This window comes from Papio anubis, chromosome 7 (genome assembly GCF_008728515.1).
Source record: "Papio anubis isolate 15944 chromosome 7, Panubis1.0, whole genome shotgun sequence".
In the NCBI taxonomy this organism is placed as follows: Eukaryota; Metazoa; Chordata; class Mammalia; order Primates; family Cercopithecidae; genus Papio; species Papio anubis.
In genome coordinates this window covers 105822655-105840318 of record NC_044982.1, presented here as the reverse complement: position 1 = coordinate 105840318, position 17664 = coordinate 105822655, and the positions used below count along the sequence as shown (strand labels likewise).

Genomic DNA, 17664 nt, shown 5'->3' with positions numbered 1-17664 from the left:
ACTACATACATGCACATGCCACAAATACGCCAAATACATATACACCACATAGCACACATTACACTGACTCACACATCCCTAATTAGCATTGACAAGCAGGGCCCAGAGTAATCAGTGAAAAGATCTTGCTGGAATACATTTCACCTTTCAGTTCCCCAAAAAGAGAAAACCTAAACATTGAGACATCTCTACATATCTGAACGTTCTTTAGTGCTCAGCACTGGGCTTCACACATGGAAGACCTTCAGTAACTAACATGTTTCCTAGGAAAGCTGGCCCAGGTTGGCCCTCTCCCCGCAAGGCCTGCATGCCTGCTGTCTGAATATTCTCTGCACCACAGAAGGCCCAAAGGCTCTGGCTGAGTAGCATGCTGGCATTTCACAAAGGGTTATTTAAAAACTCCACTATTCCTCCGAATGGGGAGCGGAAAGAAAGCCTTGCCCTGCCAATATACACAATGCAGATCCTCTTTCCCTAGGGCCTGCCCCCCCAAAAATTTTACTTAAGAGTCCATTTTTCAAGACCTTGAAGTAAGCTGACCTATTGGAAACAGCCTCAATTAGCAAAATGTCACATGGAAAAAAGTCTACTTTAAAGTTCCCCAGGAAAAAACTGAAAACAGTATTCTATGAACATGGCTCCATTGCTAGAGAAAAAAAAACGAGATGTTTGTCTCAAATCTTGACAAATTGTAAACTCCCTACCTCACTCTCCACCATCCTCCCCCTCCTCCTGGTCTAGCCACTAGGTGAGGGGTGACACCATTCCTGCCAAAGCACTCAGGAGAGAAGAGAATGCTGGTTATTTGGTTATTCGAGGGGCATGAGTCACTGTTGGTGAGAGGAAGTGCTGTTTGTGAGAGCCACCAGAAAAAGTGCTGTGCAGAAGTGAGCTGTTTTCTGGTGGATCTTGGTCTTTCTCTCCCAAAAATCGCTTCCACGCCCTGACAGGAATTCCGTGTTGAAGAAGAACATGCTCTCAGGGCCCCAACTAGGCAGTGGAATCTGCACTTTGATCCTCAAGTGAAGCATGTATTTTCCCACAGCCTCTTCACCACTAACACTCATCATTATCTCTCTGGCAGAGAAAAGGCATCTTTGTCTTTTAAATTGAGTACAAATAAATATTTTATTTTACCAAAATGGTTGCAGGGGGAGAATCTCAAAAGCATGGAGTGTTAGGTAATTCTTGGGGCTCACAGGGCCCATTCAATCAGTCAGCATACGTTTATTAAGCACCTACTATGCGCCAATTACTGTTTTTGATACTGAGAGTGCAACAGTCAACAAAACAGACAAGAATCACTTTTCCCAAGGAGCTCATATTCTAACTTGGGGAAGCAGAAATAAACACAATAGAGAAGTAAATTGTATACTATGTCATTTGCAAAAAGGAGATCCAAAGTGCTGGGGGATGGGATATAAATTGCAGCTTTAAATAGAGTGTTCAGGGCAGACCAGAGTAGGTCTAGGTTCCTTAAAGAATCACTATTTTTTTTCTGATTATCTAAACTGACAAGTTGGATCTTGCCATCTTCCTTGGAGATTTCAAAGGGTCTACACTCTCGAGGAACCTGGCTGGGACCTGCAGGACTCTGGAGTCCGTCTGCCTCTACCCAAGGCAGCAGAGTGACCCATTCCTCCTTGGTTCAAGTACCTCTCTGCCTCCACAGCCCTCCAGCTCCAGCCTGGTTAGGCCCGAGCATGGCTGCTCTCCAAGCACCTCCTGCCTCCTGGACAAGTGGGGGCCTCTGCCATCCTACTGTCCCTGGCTGTTCTCCTGGCCATGCTTCTTCCCAGTGAGACATAGCCCAACAATGCTCACACCTTATAACACCAGTGCAACCGACATATGCAGAAAACACGCACATGTCAACAACTGATTAATTATGCAGACATGATATTCTTGTTGCCAACCTCTGAGACCATTACTGAGTATCAGCATTTGTGTTAATTCAGTAGCAAAAAAAAAAGAAGAAGAAGAAGAAAGAAAGAAAAAAACACATTACCAGCTCTTCCCAATTTGGCAATGAGACATCACCCAACCTGACAAAGTCCAGAAACACGCCGGGGACATATTCATGTTTATTCAAGGTCTTTCTCACCCCTACAGCTTTATTTCTTTCAGGAAACAGCTCGTCTGTGTAGCTGAAATCATGCAGGCTTTCAAAATGCAGCCTTCCAAGAGAAGAAAAAGACAGAAATGTGTTGTTTGCACATACTCCGAAAAACATTTATATTCATCATAAGCTGGTTTGTTTTTCTAAGCTTTTCAGGGCAGGAAGTGTTCAGTGCGAACACATCAGTGGAGCTGCCAGATTTGCTGTTTGGATGCTCATGCCTTTCAAAACTTTTTTTTTTTTTCTTTTTTGAGATGGAGTCTCGCTATGTCACCCAGGCTGGAGTGTAGTGGTGCGATTTTCAGCTCACTGCAAGCTCCATCTCCCGGATTCACGCCATTCTCCTGCCTCAGCCTCCCAAGTGAGTATCTGGGACTACAGGTGCCTGCCACCATGCCCAGTTAATTTTTTGTATTTTTTAGTAGAGACGGGGTTTCACCATGTTAGCCAGGATGGTCTTGATCTCCTGACCTCATGAGCCGCCCACCTCGGCCTCCCAGAGTGCTGGGATTACAGGCGTGAGCCACCGCGCCCAGCCTCAAAGCTCTTAAACAAGCAAGACAATAGGAAGACAGAGATTTAGAGTCAGGGTGTCTTTGTTCAATGTGTATAAAATGGCATCACTCTCATTTCCATAAACCACAAAAAAAAATCCTTGGGGGTTAGCAGGACATATTAAAGACTTCTTAAAAACAAAAGGTGATGCTTTTACAATATTAAGATGCTAACATCAACCCCCGCAATACGATGGTAAAAAAGCCATACTGGAGTCATAAATCAGCAGGAAAAACAAAAAAAACCTGTTACAAATATACTATCTTTTGTTAAAAGAAAAAAAAGAATACAAACTACAGTCCCTGATCCAAGCAGTACGTTGGGTGTGACTTGAAGTTGGCACATTTTAGGGTATACTTTAAATTTCTTAATATATGGAATTAAGAATACTTTTGGGTGTTTAAAACATCATCATACCATTCTATACTTATTTGACATGAAAATGTCACTTGGGGACTGAGCGCCGTGGTTCACACCTATAATCCCAGCACTTTGGGAGGCTGAAGCACGAGACCAGCATAACCAACATGGTGAAACCCGTCTCTACTAAAAATACGAAAATTAGCCAGGCATTGTGGCAGGTGCCTGTAATCCCAGCTACTCGGGAGGCTGAGGCAGGAGAATCGCTTGAACCTTGGAAGCGGAGGTTGCAATGAGCCAAGATCGTACCATTGCACTCCAGCCTGGGCAACAATGAAACTCCATCTCAAAATAAATAAATAAACGAAGAAAAGAAAATGTCACTTGGTTTGGGGTTTGAATAAACATTGGAGTCACTGGTAGCAGATACTTGGAAAATCACATTCATAAACTAGACAAACTTGCAGACACTGGACATCTGTTATAATATATTGGTGATGGCTGCTCAGATTTCGAAAGGGAGCCAGACTTGCAGTTGGGAGCCCAAGCGTCCAACCCACCTCTGCAAGAAAGTGGCCATGTGGCTCCTCACATGTCCTTTCAGGTCTCCAGGTCTTACTCTCCACACTGCTAAAGGCGGGCTTCATGCTAGATGAACTCCAAAATTCTCCACAGCAGAAGGAAAGCCAGGCAGGAGGATGAAGTTGCAGTAATTTTGTTTCTCTACTGCATTTTTTTAAATTATCAAAGTAATATCGTTGATGTGAATTTAGAAAAAAAGTTTCCTGAGCAGAAAAATACCCAGTAGTCAAAAAATAAAACTCTGGTATCCTTTGTCGTGAGAATCATTGCATTTTCTTAAATCAAAAGGAGGCACAGGAGAGAAAAACTGCACAGTGTCCCTCTCACTGACTCAAAGAGCCCTCAGATAGAGCCACACTCAACTCAGTGATAAAAGGAAAATGTAGAATAACTTCATGATAAAAGAATCAACATTCTTTTATGCTTATTTCTTCACCCCACTGCTACTGGTGAGAGGAAGCAGCTTGCATATTTTGACAAGGCATATTTGTGCTCTCAAGGCTTCAGTTTCCTAAAATAATGTATATGATAGTGTTCTTTAAACTGTAAGGAGCTATACAAATGTATGATATTATGATTGTGATAATCACAAAGTTCTAAAGGCAAGGTTTTAATGTAAACCTTAGTACTACTGTACAAGCATGCGTTGTGTTTGGTGCTGGCCATGAGAGACGGAACAAGACACTCCATGCTCCATGGAACTCACTGTCTGGGATTGGGTGTGGAATGAGAAACAGACAAGCAAGTAGGCAATTATGATGCTATGTGACAAGGACTATCCAAGACAGGGAAGAACACAGTGCTGGCGGGCATAGGAGCATAAGTGGCACTACAGAGGCAATGACCACAAAGCTGAGATGTAAAGAATAAGTAGGAATTAGCCAGAAAAATGGAGAGGACAGAGGAACAGACCTTCTAGAACAACAGGGGCATAACGAACAACATAGGCAAGGACAGGAGACGGGGGGCAACAGTCCAAGTTGCATGAATGGTGTGTAGCTCTGCAGAGCTGGATTCTAGAATGTGGGGGAAGTTGGGAGAAGAGAAGTTGGAGAGGTAGGCATGGGCTGGATCCTGAAGGGAGTCTGGAAGGCAGACCATGAAGTCCATGTTCATCCTGAGGAAGCACTGGAGAGACATTAAGTAGAGAAGTGAAATTATTATTATGAAGAATAGATGGGAGGGTAAACGATACAGAAGGCAGGGAAACTAGTGAGGCCACTGTAACATTCCAGGAGACAAATGATGGGGCAACAAGGATTGAGTGGAAAATGAACCAGAACAAAATAACATATCTCAGAACTCAAGAAAAAATTATCCTAATATATTTGAAATATTGGGACAAGTGGCAAAGTTTCAGGCAAACTACGTTAACAGTTTGGTTCATTACCAAAAACTGACTCCAAATAGAAGAGGAAAATCTCAATAGTCCTTTAACCAATAAAAAAATAGAATCAGTTTTTTACATTCTTTCCATAAAGAAAACCATACAACCACAAGGTTTTAGAGGTGTGCTCTACACAACATTCAAAGTATAAATAATTATTATCTTTAAAAAAAACTCTTTCAAAGAATAGTAAAAGAAAGGACACCCAATAATTCATCTTATGAGTTTATTATGATCTTGAAAACAAAACCAAGTAAGAATAATAAAAGAAAAAAATTACACATCAGTCTCGCTCTAAAATGAAGGCAAAATTTCTAAATAAAAGACAGACAAAATAAATCTAACATTGTACAAAAATAAACTATCAACAGTAGAATAAATCAGTAAATCATGGTGTATTTACACACTGGAATACAATAGAACAGTAAAAATGAGTGAGCTCAGCTTCACAGGTCAACAGAGATGAAATTTAAAACTACAATACTGAGCAGAATAGACAACGTATGATTTCATTTGTATAAAATCCAAAACAATGACAGCAACAAATGATATATTATTTAGGGATACATACTCAAATGGTAAACTATAAAGATAAGGAAGTATAAAAACAAAATTCACCTTTGCTGTGCTTACATCTGAGCAGAGAGGAGGAGAGAGTAAGGAAAAGTCATACAAGAAGCTTCACAGGTATTGATAAGGTTCCATTTCCTAAGCTCCACGGTGGGCACCTAATTGTTCCACTATGTCATTATTACGGAGCCATCTTACATATTATTGTGCAATTGAGCACTACACAAATTTATATGGCCATCTTCCTTTAAACATCACATCATATAAATTCTTTTGTATATACATTTTATAATAAGTTTTAGGCCAGGCGTGGTGGCTCACACCTGTAATCTCAACACCTTGGGAGGCCAAGACGGGTGGATCACTTGAGCCCAGGAGTTCGAGACCAGCCTGGGCAACATAGTGAAACCCCATTTCTACAAAAAATGCAAAAACAAAAACAAAAAATCAGCCTGCTGTGGTGGCACACACCTGTAGTCCCAGCTATCTGGGAGGCTGAGATGGGAGGATCACCTAAGCCCAGGAGGTGGAAGCGACAGTGAGCCAAGATCGTGCCACTGCACTCTAGCCTGGCGACAGAGCAAGACCTTGTCTCAAAAAAGTTAATTAAGTTTGTTTTAAATCAGGCGTGTGTGCGTGTGTGTGTACGCATGTGTATACTTAACACTAGATACAGTTTTGTTTGTATCCATAGGAAAGTGGTGAATTATTTAATAAATTCTTCAGCTCAATAGATAAATAAGGAGGAAAATGAGTAAACACAGATCCTCCCTCAATCAATGCACCTAAAACAATTCCATATGAATAAAAGAACGTGAAGGTTAAAAATATATAAATATATATAATTTCACTATTTTCTAGAATTAAGAATTGCAAAAAAAGAGTCTGTTATCAATCAGATTGTTTTCCCATTATGAGTTACTTTTCTTTCATCTGGAGTTTTTGAACGTATTTGTAACAGGTGATTTAAAGTATCTGTCAAATACGTCCAACATCTGGCTTCCTGAAAGACAGTTTTTATTAACTGCTTTCTTTTCATGTTATGGGCCACACTTTGCTGTTTCATTGTGTGCCTCATAACGTTTGGCTGAAAACTGGACAGTTTAAATAATATAATGTGGCAACTCTAGAAATCTTTTCATCTTCCTCCTCAGAAGTTAGAAATTTTACCAATTATGTATATGTCTCAGTATGTGTCTTTTCTCATCAGTCCTGGCTGTTAGCCAGAGAGTGCGCCCTTTGAGATACAAGTCTTCCTTCATTCAAGGAAACTTTCTTTTTTTTTTTTTTTTTTTTTTTTTTTTTGAGACGGAGTCTCACTCTGTCGCCCAGGCTGGAGTGCAGTGGCCGGATCTCAGCTCACTGCAAGCTCCGCCTCCCGGGTTCACGCCATTCTCCTGCCTCAGCCTCCGGAGTAGCTGGGACTACAGGCGCCCGCCACCTCGCCCGGCTAGTTTTTTTTTTTTTGTATTTTTTAGTAGAGACGGGGTTTCACCGTGTTAGCCAGGATGGTCTCGATCTCCCGACCTCGTGATCCGCCCGTCTCGGCCTCCCAAAGTGCTGGGATTACAAGCTTGAGCCACCGCGCCCGGCCCATTCAAGGAAACTTTCTAACAGTTGTTTCATTATTGCCTCTTCTCCGTCCTTTCCTTTCCTCCTGCTGCTTCTATCGTTTGAACAATTAAGACTTCTAAACCTGTTCTCCAAGTCTCTTAGCTTTTCCCTCATGCTTTACACTTCGTGGTTTTCCACTGTGTTAGATGGTATTTCCTCCACTTGGTTTTCCTTCAACTCTTCCACTGAATTTTTGCTTGGAAAATCTCATTTGGTTTTTAGTTTAAGAAAGTGGTGTTGGGCTGTAGTGGAATCTCCTCATATACTCTTAGTTGGTGGCTGTTCCAGTTTTCCTCCGTCCCCTGCATCAGTATTGTTTCAATAAGAGCTGTCTGTTCTGGACATATGGCCTGTTATTCCTCCTTCTGGCTGCTAGGCCCCCTAGGTGTGCTGCTTTCATATTCTTTCACATACACAATCTAAGAAGTAATATTGAAGGATATTTTGAAATCATACGTAGCTTATCAGTATGTTAACGGGGAGGGGGATAGCTGTAGGCTATGTAAAGATTAAACTCTACATTGGTTATCTCCTTGCAAGCAAAAGAAGACAGAGGACGTCACAGCTAGCTGTGGTCTGAGAGATGAAAGGAAGAAGATGGAGCAAGATATGCTGATGCCACCTCAGGAAGTCCTAAGAGCTGCACTGTTGAGTAGAGTAGCCAGTAGACACACGTGGCTATCGCACATTCTAAATGCAGCTAGTCTGAATTGAGATGGGCTGAAAGTGTAAAATAAGTACTTGATTTCAAAAGACTTAGTAGGAAAAAAAGTAACTTAAAATAATGCATTTAAAATTTTCATATTGATTACAGGTTGAAATAATATTTGGATATATTAAGTTATATGAAATATGTTACTAAAATTAATGTTCACTTGTTACTTTTAACTTAATTTTATTTTATTTTATTTTATTTTATTTTATTTTAGAGAGAGAGTTTCACTCTGTGGCCCAGGCTAAAGTGCAGTGGGGCAATCATAGCTCACTGCAACTTCAAACTCCTGGGCTCAAGGGACTCTCCCACCTCAGCCTCCTAAGTAGCCAGGACAACAGGGACCTCTACTATGCCAGCTAATTGTTTATTTTTTTGTAGAGACAGGGTCTTGCTGTGTTGCCCAGGCTTTGAACTCCTCATCTCAAGCAGTCCTCCCACCTCAACCCCTCAAAGCACTGGAATTACAGGTGTGAGCCACTGAATCCACCCCTTTTAGCTTATTTTAATATAGCTACTAGAAAATGTACAGTTATATATGTGGCCTGCATTACATTTTTATTGAACAATGCTGCTATATAGGATCCTGGAGTAGTTCTTCCTTCCCTAAAAGTTCTGAGGAGAAGCAAAGGCACTGATTTAAGTCAGGCAAGTGTTTCCAATACATTTTTACTCACTAAGATGCAGTCTTTGGTTCAAGACTAAGAAGATGATATCTAAAGGGGCTTCACAAAAGAATAATCAAGACCTCATGGCATTGCAGACCCCATACCTAAGAAGGGGTCCCACCCACACATCAATTATTAGCTCTGCCACCAACCTCAAACCACTGTGAAAGGACCTAACTGCAAGAACACAACATAGAAGAATCCCACAATGAAACAGAACTACTAAATCATTTGATTGCTAAGCAGGAAGCCATAAAACAGCACAAATGTTCTAACTGCAATGTTGTCCACAACCCAAGACATGAAGCTTCTTCCATTTCTTCCATTTTTAGCAGCTGCAACTCAAGCATAATTCAAACAGAGTGACTATATCTATTTCTGACGATGATATCTCATCGTTACTACAAATCTGTTTGTCCCATCACATAGCAAGTCACTGCCCACAGTAAAACACTGACCAATGTGATTGGTTGTGTTTAGGAGTAAGTGAAATGCAAATGAATCAAAAGCTGCTTGTGAGAAAACCTGTCTATACCCTTCTTTAAAAACAGCTCTGCTTTGATGAAAAGCGTTTTTAAGTGTTCAGAGGGAAAAATGGTGTAGCTGCTTGCCTGCATCTACTCAGAGGTCTGTGACAGGTTGTAAAAGAGAGGCGTCTGCTACTTGGCTTAGGGCAGAAACCCAGGCTGTGGAGAAGAGGCCAGACCAGGAGGAAGGAGGAGGGAGGACGAGCTAGCTGCCAGCAAGAGGCTGGAAAGAGCCCATCGCGGGGTTTCTCCACGTACTGAGGGAAGTCACAGGGAAAGGCAGTTTCATATTCCTGGGGCCTCACTTTCATTTTGCTGTCCTCAAGGAAGATAAAGGAGAAAGAAGAAACAGCTACCTTGTTAAATGACTATGACATGCCAGGCATCTACTAGATGTTTGGCATAATTTATCTACATTAATTTCATATCAACCCTGCACAAGGAAGTTAATATCATCTCCGTTTGAGAAACACGGAAAGAAATGAGGTTCTGGAGGTAAAGAGAGCTGTCTAATATCACAGTTAGAATGTGGCAGAGCCTGTTGGAAAACTCATTCATTTCCTCTTCCCAGAGCCGTACAGGATATAAAATAATTTTCCTTTGGGCAAAAAATAAATGAAGTTAAACATTTAGAAGAAAATATAAGAGGAAATCTTTGTGGCCTCAAAGTAAGAAGGGATTTCTTCAAAAAGACACACAAAAAGGCAAACTATAAGAGAATTGATCAGTAATCATCCTTCCATTCACTGATTCAACAAATATTTTTGAACATGTGACACTTGTCACACACTGCCCCAGGAACCTAGGATACATCACTGAACAAAAGAGACCAAAAACCCTGCTGTCCAAGAGCTTATATTTCTAGAGAGAAACTATAATAAATTCAAATAAACATTTTTGTTCGCCACTAAAGATAAAAAATACAGGCCAAAGACTGAGAAAAGGTATATAACCAACAAAGAATTTGTATCCAGAATACATAAATAAACTAAACTAAACAAATAAACTAAAAGAAAGAAAAACGAAAACAAAAAGACCCTTAAGGGCAAAAGAATAAGTAATTCACAGAAGTAGAAAGGCAAATGCCAGTAAACATGAAAAGATGGGTATTTCACTAGTAGTCAGGGCAATATAAATTATAATACTGAAGAGATACCATTTTATAACTATGAACTGGCAAAAATGAAAAAGACTGACAATATCAAGTACTGAAGATAATGCGGTACAAGGATTCTTAATTGTTCAGTTAAACTATACATTGTTGCCGTATTTTACCTAATAATTTTTCCAATAACTAGTAAACCTGAAGATGGGCACATCGTTTCCCCCAGCAATTCCACTCCTAGGTATAGACCTTAGAAAAATGAACGTATATAAAGAAGATATATAGAATTGTTTGTAAAAAACAAAATTGAAAACAACTAAATGTACAAGAGAATAAAGAATTTTGATGCCTTCATACAGTGAAATACTACACAACGGTGAAAATAAATGAACTATAAACTATATTTAACAACACGAATAATCTCACTAACATAATGCCAAGTAATTGAAGCAAGTTACAGAATACTCACAGTATAGTTTTACTTACAAAAAGTGGGTTTTTTGGTTTTTGGGGTTTTTTTTCCCCCAGAGATGGGGTCTTGCTATGTCACCCAGGCTGGAATGCAGTGGCCATTCACAGGCACAACCATAGCACACTACAGCCTCAAGCTCCTGGCCTCAAGTGATCCTCCTCCGTCAGCCTCCCAAGTGGCTGGAACTTCAGGTCCTAGCCATTTATACAAAGTTTTAAAAGTTCAAAACAACACTGTATATTTTGTTTAGAAATATGTAGCAAAAGTATAAAGAAAAGGAAAGAGATTATGAACTCAAAATTCAGAATGGTCGTTTCCTCTGAAGACAAAAGGGAGAGAAAAAGGAAAATGTGGCTAGGGTTTTGTATTGACAAAGTTTTATTTTGTAAACTGGGAGGTGGTAAATGTGTGTGTCTGTATTATTTATTTAATATATTTACTTATTAACAAACTAAGCAGAAATCTCCCAAAAATTATAATATCTATGAGGCATAAGCAAGGATGCTCAAAAGATAAATTAATGTTATCCTTGATAGGTTGTAAACAAGTAATCTTCGCTTCAGGTTTCAAATCTACCATGAAGCTCTAAGGTTGGAATACCAACGTGAAGTTTTTAGCCGGGGACATATGTATGGCCTAAAATACTATTATGCAAGGGAGAAAACATAAATGTTTTTACTAAAAGCAGAATGAGAAAACAAAAACAAAATGATTATGTGTCAGGCTATCAAAGGTTAAGCCAGATCTTTAAGATGTCTTAGGAAAAAACACAGCTATATGAGAAAACAATAGCAGCTCCTATATGAGAAGCTCAGGTTTTGAAAGTATGAGACAAGTGTATAAAGGGCCATGGAACAGAGCGCTACTGACCTTAGAGAATGAGGGTGTGAAAGAGGCGCTGGGTACGGTACTGTATGGACAGGGAGTCCAGACGCAACAAGACTGCCAGGAACTGTTCTCTGCTACTTAGGTCCTGTTACCCATTTACCTCCTCAATTTGACGTGGACTTCTTCCAGACAGATACCGTATCATCAAATGAGTCCTCATTATGTCCCAGGATCTGCTCTAGATTGTGTGAGAGACCCAAAGGTAAAATAGACATAGGCCTCAAGGAATGGGGAAGAAAAGTCAAATGGGAAGTCCAATGAAGGAGAAAAGACGTGTAGAAATAATTACATGGTGGGATACAAAAATGGGGAGATGTATGCCAGTGGGAGGACTGGGAAAGACTTTGTGGATGTCTTGAGTGATGAAGGATAGCTAGGATTAACAACAGAGGGGCAGGGAGGAAGGACTGAGAGGAGGGGAAAATAAGAAGAGGAAAATATGGAGCAGTGCAAGTTCAGTTTGACTACAGCCTGAGTACACAATTGGCCACATTATTTGGAGGAAACAACAAGCCACATGCAAGGGCAAAGTAAAAACTCAGCAATACCTATCTTGATGGCTGCGTACAGAAGGTCTGAGCAAGTATCAACCATCTTTCATTCTCCCCACTAATGCTAGTTTCATCTTGGCTCCAAGGAATGACCAATTTTGTTGAGCCAATGCCTTAAATTGAATTTGTGGCCAAAGTCCAAATATTTCCAAGTGAATTTCCTTGTACTCTTAAACCTCTGAAAAACATCAGGCAAGCTTTGATGGCCTGCCTGGGAAGTCTTTCTCACCACTAGGCAGTTTAGTCCACCAGACATAGGTTGGGTAATCAACCAGGGAGAAAAGTTGATGGGAGGCAAATCAGAACACAGTCACAATTTTTTACAAGTTGTAAACAACACATTTTTGTAACTGAAGAAATAAACATAGCTCACTTCTAAGAAAGCAAACATTTGTAGGAAAGTCATTAGATGACATCTGCTCTCTAATGGAAAATGTAAAGAAAACAGTGTGATTCAGGCCAAACCAAGGGAAACACCAATTAGTACTATTTAGACTACGGCACTATCATGCTTCCTTGTATAATAAACAAACACTGAATCTCTTTACACTTTAACACCAATGTTCTCCCATGAGACATCAACTTAGTTCCTCTTCCAATATACTAGTCATCAATCTACTCAGCCATTTGTGCCAACAGCAAGGACGAGTGATATTGGTAGGCTCTTCTGGCAGACCTAACATATCTCAGAGAAAAAGGATAAAAAGAAATGGAAAAGAAGAATGGGATGGTGAAAGAGTGACAAAAGACAGAGAAAGAACAAAGGTAAATGCATCTAAGGTAGTGTGACAAGTAGAGTTCCCTACCTGCTACTTTCTGGCCTGGACACCACAGGTTTTCCAGAACAAGACATCTGGTAAGCTATAGGTGTCTGCTATTAGTTCTGGCTCTCTCTTTTTCTATGAACCTTGGGCAGGTCTGTCCCGAGCTCCATGATCTCTGATGTTCTCTTTATCCCATCCCTGAGTCTCTAAATCAACTGGCCAACTATAAATTATGCCAGAGAGAATACAGAGAAGCCTGCTACATACAGTCAAGAGCCCTCTCCCAGGGTCACCAAGTCAAGATGCCAGCATTCAGGCAACTAAGATACCCAAGCGTCTCTAGCCAGAAACTGTCCAAAAAGACTGAAGAAAAACAGAATGAGAATATCAAAAATAGTTTTGAAATTGGAAACAATGCCAACTATATGACACAAATTTTAAGGCATTTTTTGCTAGATCAAGTACAGGTAGGATCAAATAAAAAAAGAAGTCACTAATGACAGATTTTTAAATGTCCATTCTTAGGAAAAGAGGAGCAGTGTTATGGGGAGTAAATAAATAAAATTCAAGAAGTATCCTTGATATGGAGGGTTAGCAGCTGAAGACCACAACAGGGCACAGAGGAAACAGGAACACCTTCACTTGAGGTCTGTCTCTTACCATGCACCGACAGCAGTCAGGGAAGCTGGGAAAGCAAGTGGGCCACACCCAATGTGAGTCTCTAGATAGGGCTGTCCACGACCCCAGCTTCCAGAGCCAGCCCTTTCAGAGTACTATTCAAAGTATTTAATGCACAGGCACTAACCAATCAGATAAATGTCAGCCAGAACTATGAATATGTCTAGGCTCGTAAATATTTGCCAACATTAATCTCAAATCCATTCTTGATCATCTTAAAGATGAATTTCTAGGGCACAAAAGCAAACAGTGGGGGACCTATGGTAGCCATTAGTGCTGCTCACTAAATAATTTCAGTTCTCCTCCTGGGTCCATGATAGAAGTGTACGACCCCAACCCTTTGAAGTTGAGTATGTCCACATGACTTACTTTAACTAATAAAATATAAATGACATGTGTCACCTCTATTCAGAAGCCTTTAAGATCAAGCACCCAATTTGCCACATTTTCTATTTTTGTCTGACATGGAAATCTGCAACGTTTCAGATGGCAAAAGCACTGAGAAGAAATGTGATAGATATGTAAATGAACAAGAAAAAATCCTTTCTGTATTATGTCACTAAAATATTTTGATTATTTGTTACTGAAGCATGATCTAGCCTATTCTAGCTGATATCAGATCCAAGGAAAAGTGTGCCTCCCAAGTCTGGGGAATACTGCAAATAGTCGTAGGGCTATTGCAAATGCTTATTCAAGAACATGTAAACAGAAATAAAACCAACTTGAAAACTACGAGAATCTGTAGCATTAAAATAATAATAACATAACCTGTAAGAGAACATTTTTTAAAATTTTATTCTAGAAAATAAACTAAATTTTGGATAACATTTGCTTTGAACTCTTAACGAAATTAAAGAAAACATGACCTTTGAAAAATAAGACATGAACAATATAATGAACAATATCTTATTGATAAGATAATAATGTGAAATTTGAAAAAGAGCTGGTATAAAAAATAATGAAAGGAAATAATGTCTTAAAGCACTAGAAAAAGTACAGAGCAGAAATTACATCACAGAAAATTAAGAGTCAGTTAAGTGGCAGATCAGTGTGAGACTTAGGAAAAAAAAGGAAAACACAAAAATTATAAAAGATGATAAAGAGTACAATATCTACATATGGAAAATTGATGTTATTAAAGAAGAGAACAGAAAAACTAAAAGAGAAGAAAAGATATTTAAAGCCATACTAGAAGAAAACATTCCTAAGTCAAAAAAAAAAAAACACAACTAAAGTGTGCCAATCAAAAATCAGAACCTGGTCATATCTTAGTAAAAGTATCGAAATTCTTAAAGATTATAAAAAAGAATCTTGGATTACGGACAAAATCGTGTACACTCATGTCCCCCTTGCCCATCACCCAAATACAACTAAACACCCTGGACATAATCACACAAACAATCATAAGAAGAGTCTCTGAAAAGTAAAAAGAAGAGAAAAGACTGGCTAGGAACCTCAGAACTTAAGGAACAATATAGTGGTGGATTCACTGGGTTTTCCTTTCACATTCCATATGTTCTGGACTGTGTGCTAGGGAACACTGCAACTCATAAATGCCTACAAGCAGAGACAAAAAGGAAAGAAAAGCCTGCTCTCTCCAGTCAAAGGACTAGAAGACAGCCCAGCACAACAAACATCTTTTTGACAATAACCCCCTTACATCAAACACCATGGATGCCTTCCCCAACTCCTGCCCAGCAAAGAGTGAAAAGTCTGAATTTCCACACCCTAATAAGTGGTAGTAGACACTCTGGGACACGCTACCCTCCCACCAACGGTGGCATGGTGTCAGCAAAGACCAAGTTGGGATTTTGGACTCCCATCTTAATCCTGGTAATAATAGGTAACACAGAGTAACACTCCCCTCACCCACTGCTGGACAATATCTGCTAAGATGAAGTGAGAAGCCTGGACTTCCACCCTTACCCAGCAGTGGCAGATGGTGCTCCTCTCCCTCACAAATAGAGTGGCGGCTGGGGAGGCGCAACTTGGAGAGGAGGGAGCTGGAGAAAGGAAATCCTTAAAACTGCACATAAACCTCTAGGCAGACCCCTAACCAACTCACACATGAAACTGACCAGAATGAACAATGCGAAAGGTTTGAGAACTGAACTACTGTGTGGAATGCCACTGCATGTGAATGAAGCAGACCAGAATAGAATTGCAAGGGCAGTAAAAATTAAACTCTTATAATTATGGCCTACAAAAGGAGGCAAGGACCTACACACTAGATCTAAACAAGGTCACTGTCTGCTGAAATAGAAGATAGATTTAAATTGAATCAAATAAGATCCAGAATCTCATAATACTCGAAATGTTTAGGATATAATTTAAAAATCATTTTTTTACTAAGAATTAGGAAAATAATAACTTAAGTGACAAAAGACAATCAACAGATACCTACACTGAAACGAACTCAGATGTTCAAATTATCTGACAATGATTTTAAAGCAGCCATCTTAAAAATGTTTCTATGAGCAATTCAAGCACTCTTGAAACAAACAAAAAATAGAAAATCTCATGAAAGAAATAGAAGATATTTTTTAAAACCCAAATAGAAATTACAGAACTGAAAATGCAACATCTTAACTTTAAAAAATTTTTAAACCCTCACCGGATAGAGGTTTTAGCACAGTGAGATGACAGATCAGTATACTTCAACAAAAAATCAAGAGAAATTACCCAATCTGAACAACAGAAAGAAAATATACTGAAAATAAAATAAACAGAACATCCAAGGCCTATGGAAGATTAACAAAGGATATAATACTTTCACCATCACAGAACAAAAAGGAGAATATATATATATAATACATAAATATACATATATATATAGCCTAAAAATAATACTTGAAGAAATAATGGCTAAAATTTTCCCAATTTGGGGGAAAAGCCTAAAACTAAAGATTCAAGAATCTGAATTCTAAGCAGCACTAACCCAAAGAACTATAATAAGATATATCACTATTAAACATTTCAAATATAAGGACAAACAAAAATCTAAAAATCAGCTAGAGAGAAACAATGCATTACCTACAGGAAAAAAACAATTTGAATAACATTAAATTTCTCATCTGCAACCACAGAGACAGAAGGCAGTAGCACAACGTGTTTCAAGTGCTGAAAAAGAGACAGAACTCTTAGCCTATAATTCTATACCCAGCAAAAATATCCTTCTAGAATCAAGACATTCTCAAGTGAAGCAAAACTAAGAATCTGTCGCCAAAAGGCCTACCATTAAAGAAGAGATAAAAGAAGTGTTCTAAAAAGAAAGGATAAAATAACAGAAGATGGCTTCAAAACTCTTGGAAGGAAGAAACAACAATTAATGGGTAAAAATATGGGTAAAGATAATAGAATATCCTTCTCCTTATGACTTTTTAAAATATATTTGACAGTTGAAACAAAAATTATGTCATTTGATGTGGTGCTCAAACTATGTTGAGGACATATTAAGACAGCTATATTCAAAAGGGTAAAGAGTAAGGGGACCTAAATAGAGACAAGGTTTCTACACTAAGTGAGGTGGTAAAGTTGGTATCAGTAGACTTTAATAAGATAAAGCATGAGGGGGAGAGGAAGGGAGAGAAAGAGAGAGAGATAGAGAGAGAGAGAGAGAAATTGAAAATTCCCATAGGAAAATCAACATAAAAGCTTAAAAAAAAATTCAAGTAACCCACGGGAAGACAAGAAAAGGGAAACAGCAGAACAAAAAAAAGTGAGACTAAAGACAAAATAAGTTTAAAACTGGAAAACTGAAGTATTATTTAGTATAATTACTTTTCATGTAAATAGTCAAATTATAGCAAATACACCAATATACCAGATAGAGATGGGCAGAATGAATTTTTCAAAAACATGACTCAACTATATGCTTTATATAAGAAACTCACTTCAGATATGATAATATAGGCAGGTTCAAAGTAAAGGATGAAAACACATATACTATGCTAATAATATATTTCATAGTAAATTTTAAAAGAAGTGGCTACATTCATATTAGATAAAGTAAACTTCAGAGTAAAGAAAAACATCAGAGACATAGAGGAAAGTTCCACCACCAAGAAGACATAGGAATTCTAAATGTGTATGCACCAAACAACAAAGTTTCA

The 17664-nt window shown here is 39.0% G+C and overlaps 1 protein-coding gene across 2 annotated transcripts in view; it reads right to left on the bottom strand.

Moving 5' to 3' along the window:
- The window catches only part of LOC101025385 (ADAMTS-like protein 3), a 261955-nt gene that overhangs the window by 224026 nt on the left and 20265 nt on the right, over nucleotides 1-17664 (bottom strand). The window contains exon 1 of one of the 2 annotated variants that reach the window (XM_021941826.2): nucleotides 2009-2388. The exons of the other annotated variant lie outside the window; for it this stretch is intronic. Coding sequence (XP_021797518.1) covers nucleotides 2009-2233 — 225 coding nt within the window. The 5' untranslated portion in view covers nucleotides 2234-2388. Of the gene's footprint in view, nucleotides 1-2008; nucleotides 2389-17664 lie in introns of those variants that run through there. 2 annotated transcript variants of the gene reach the window in all.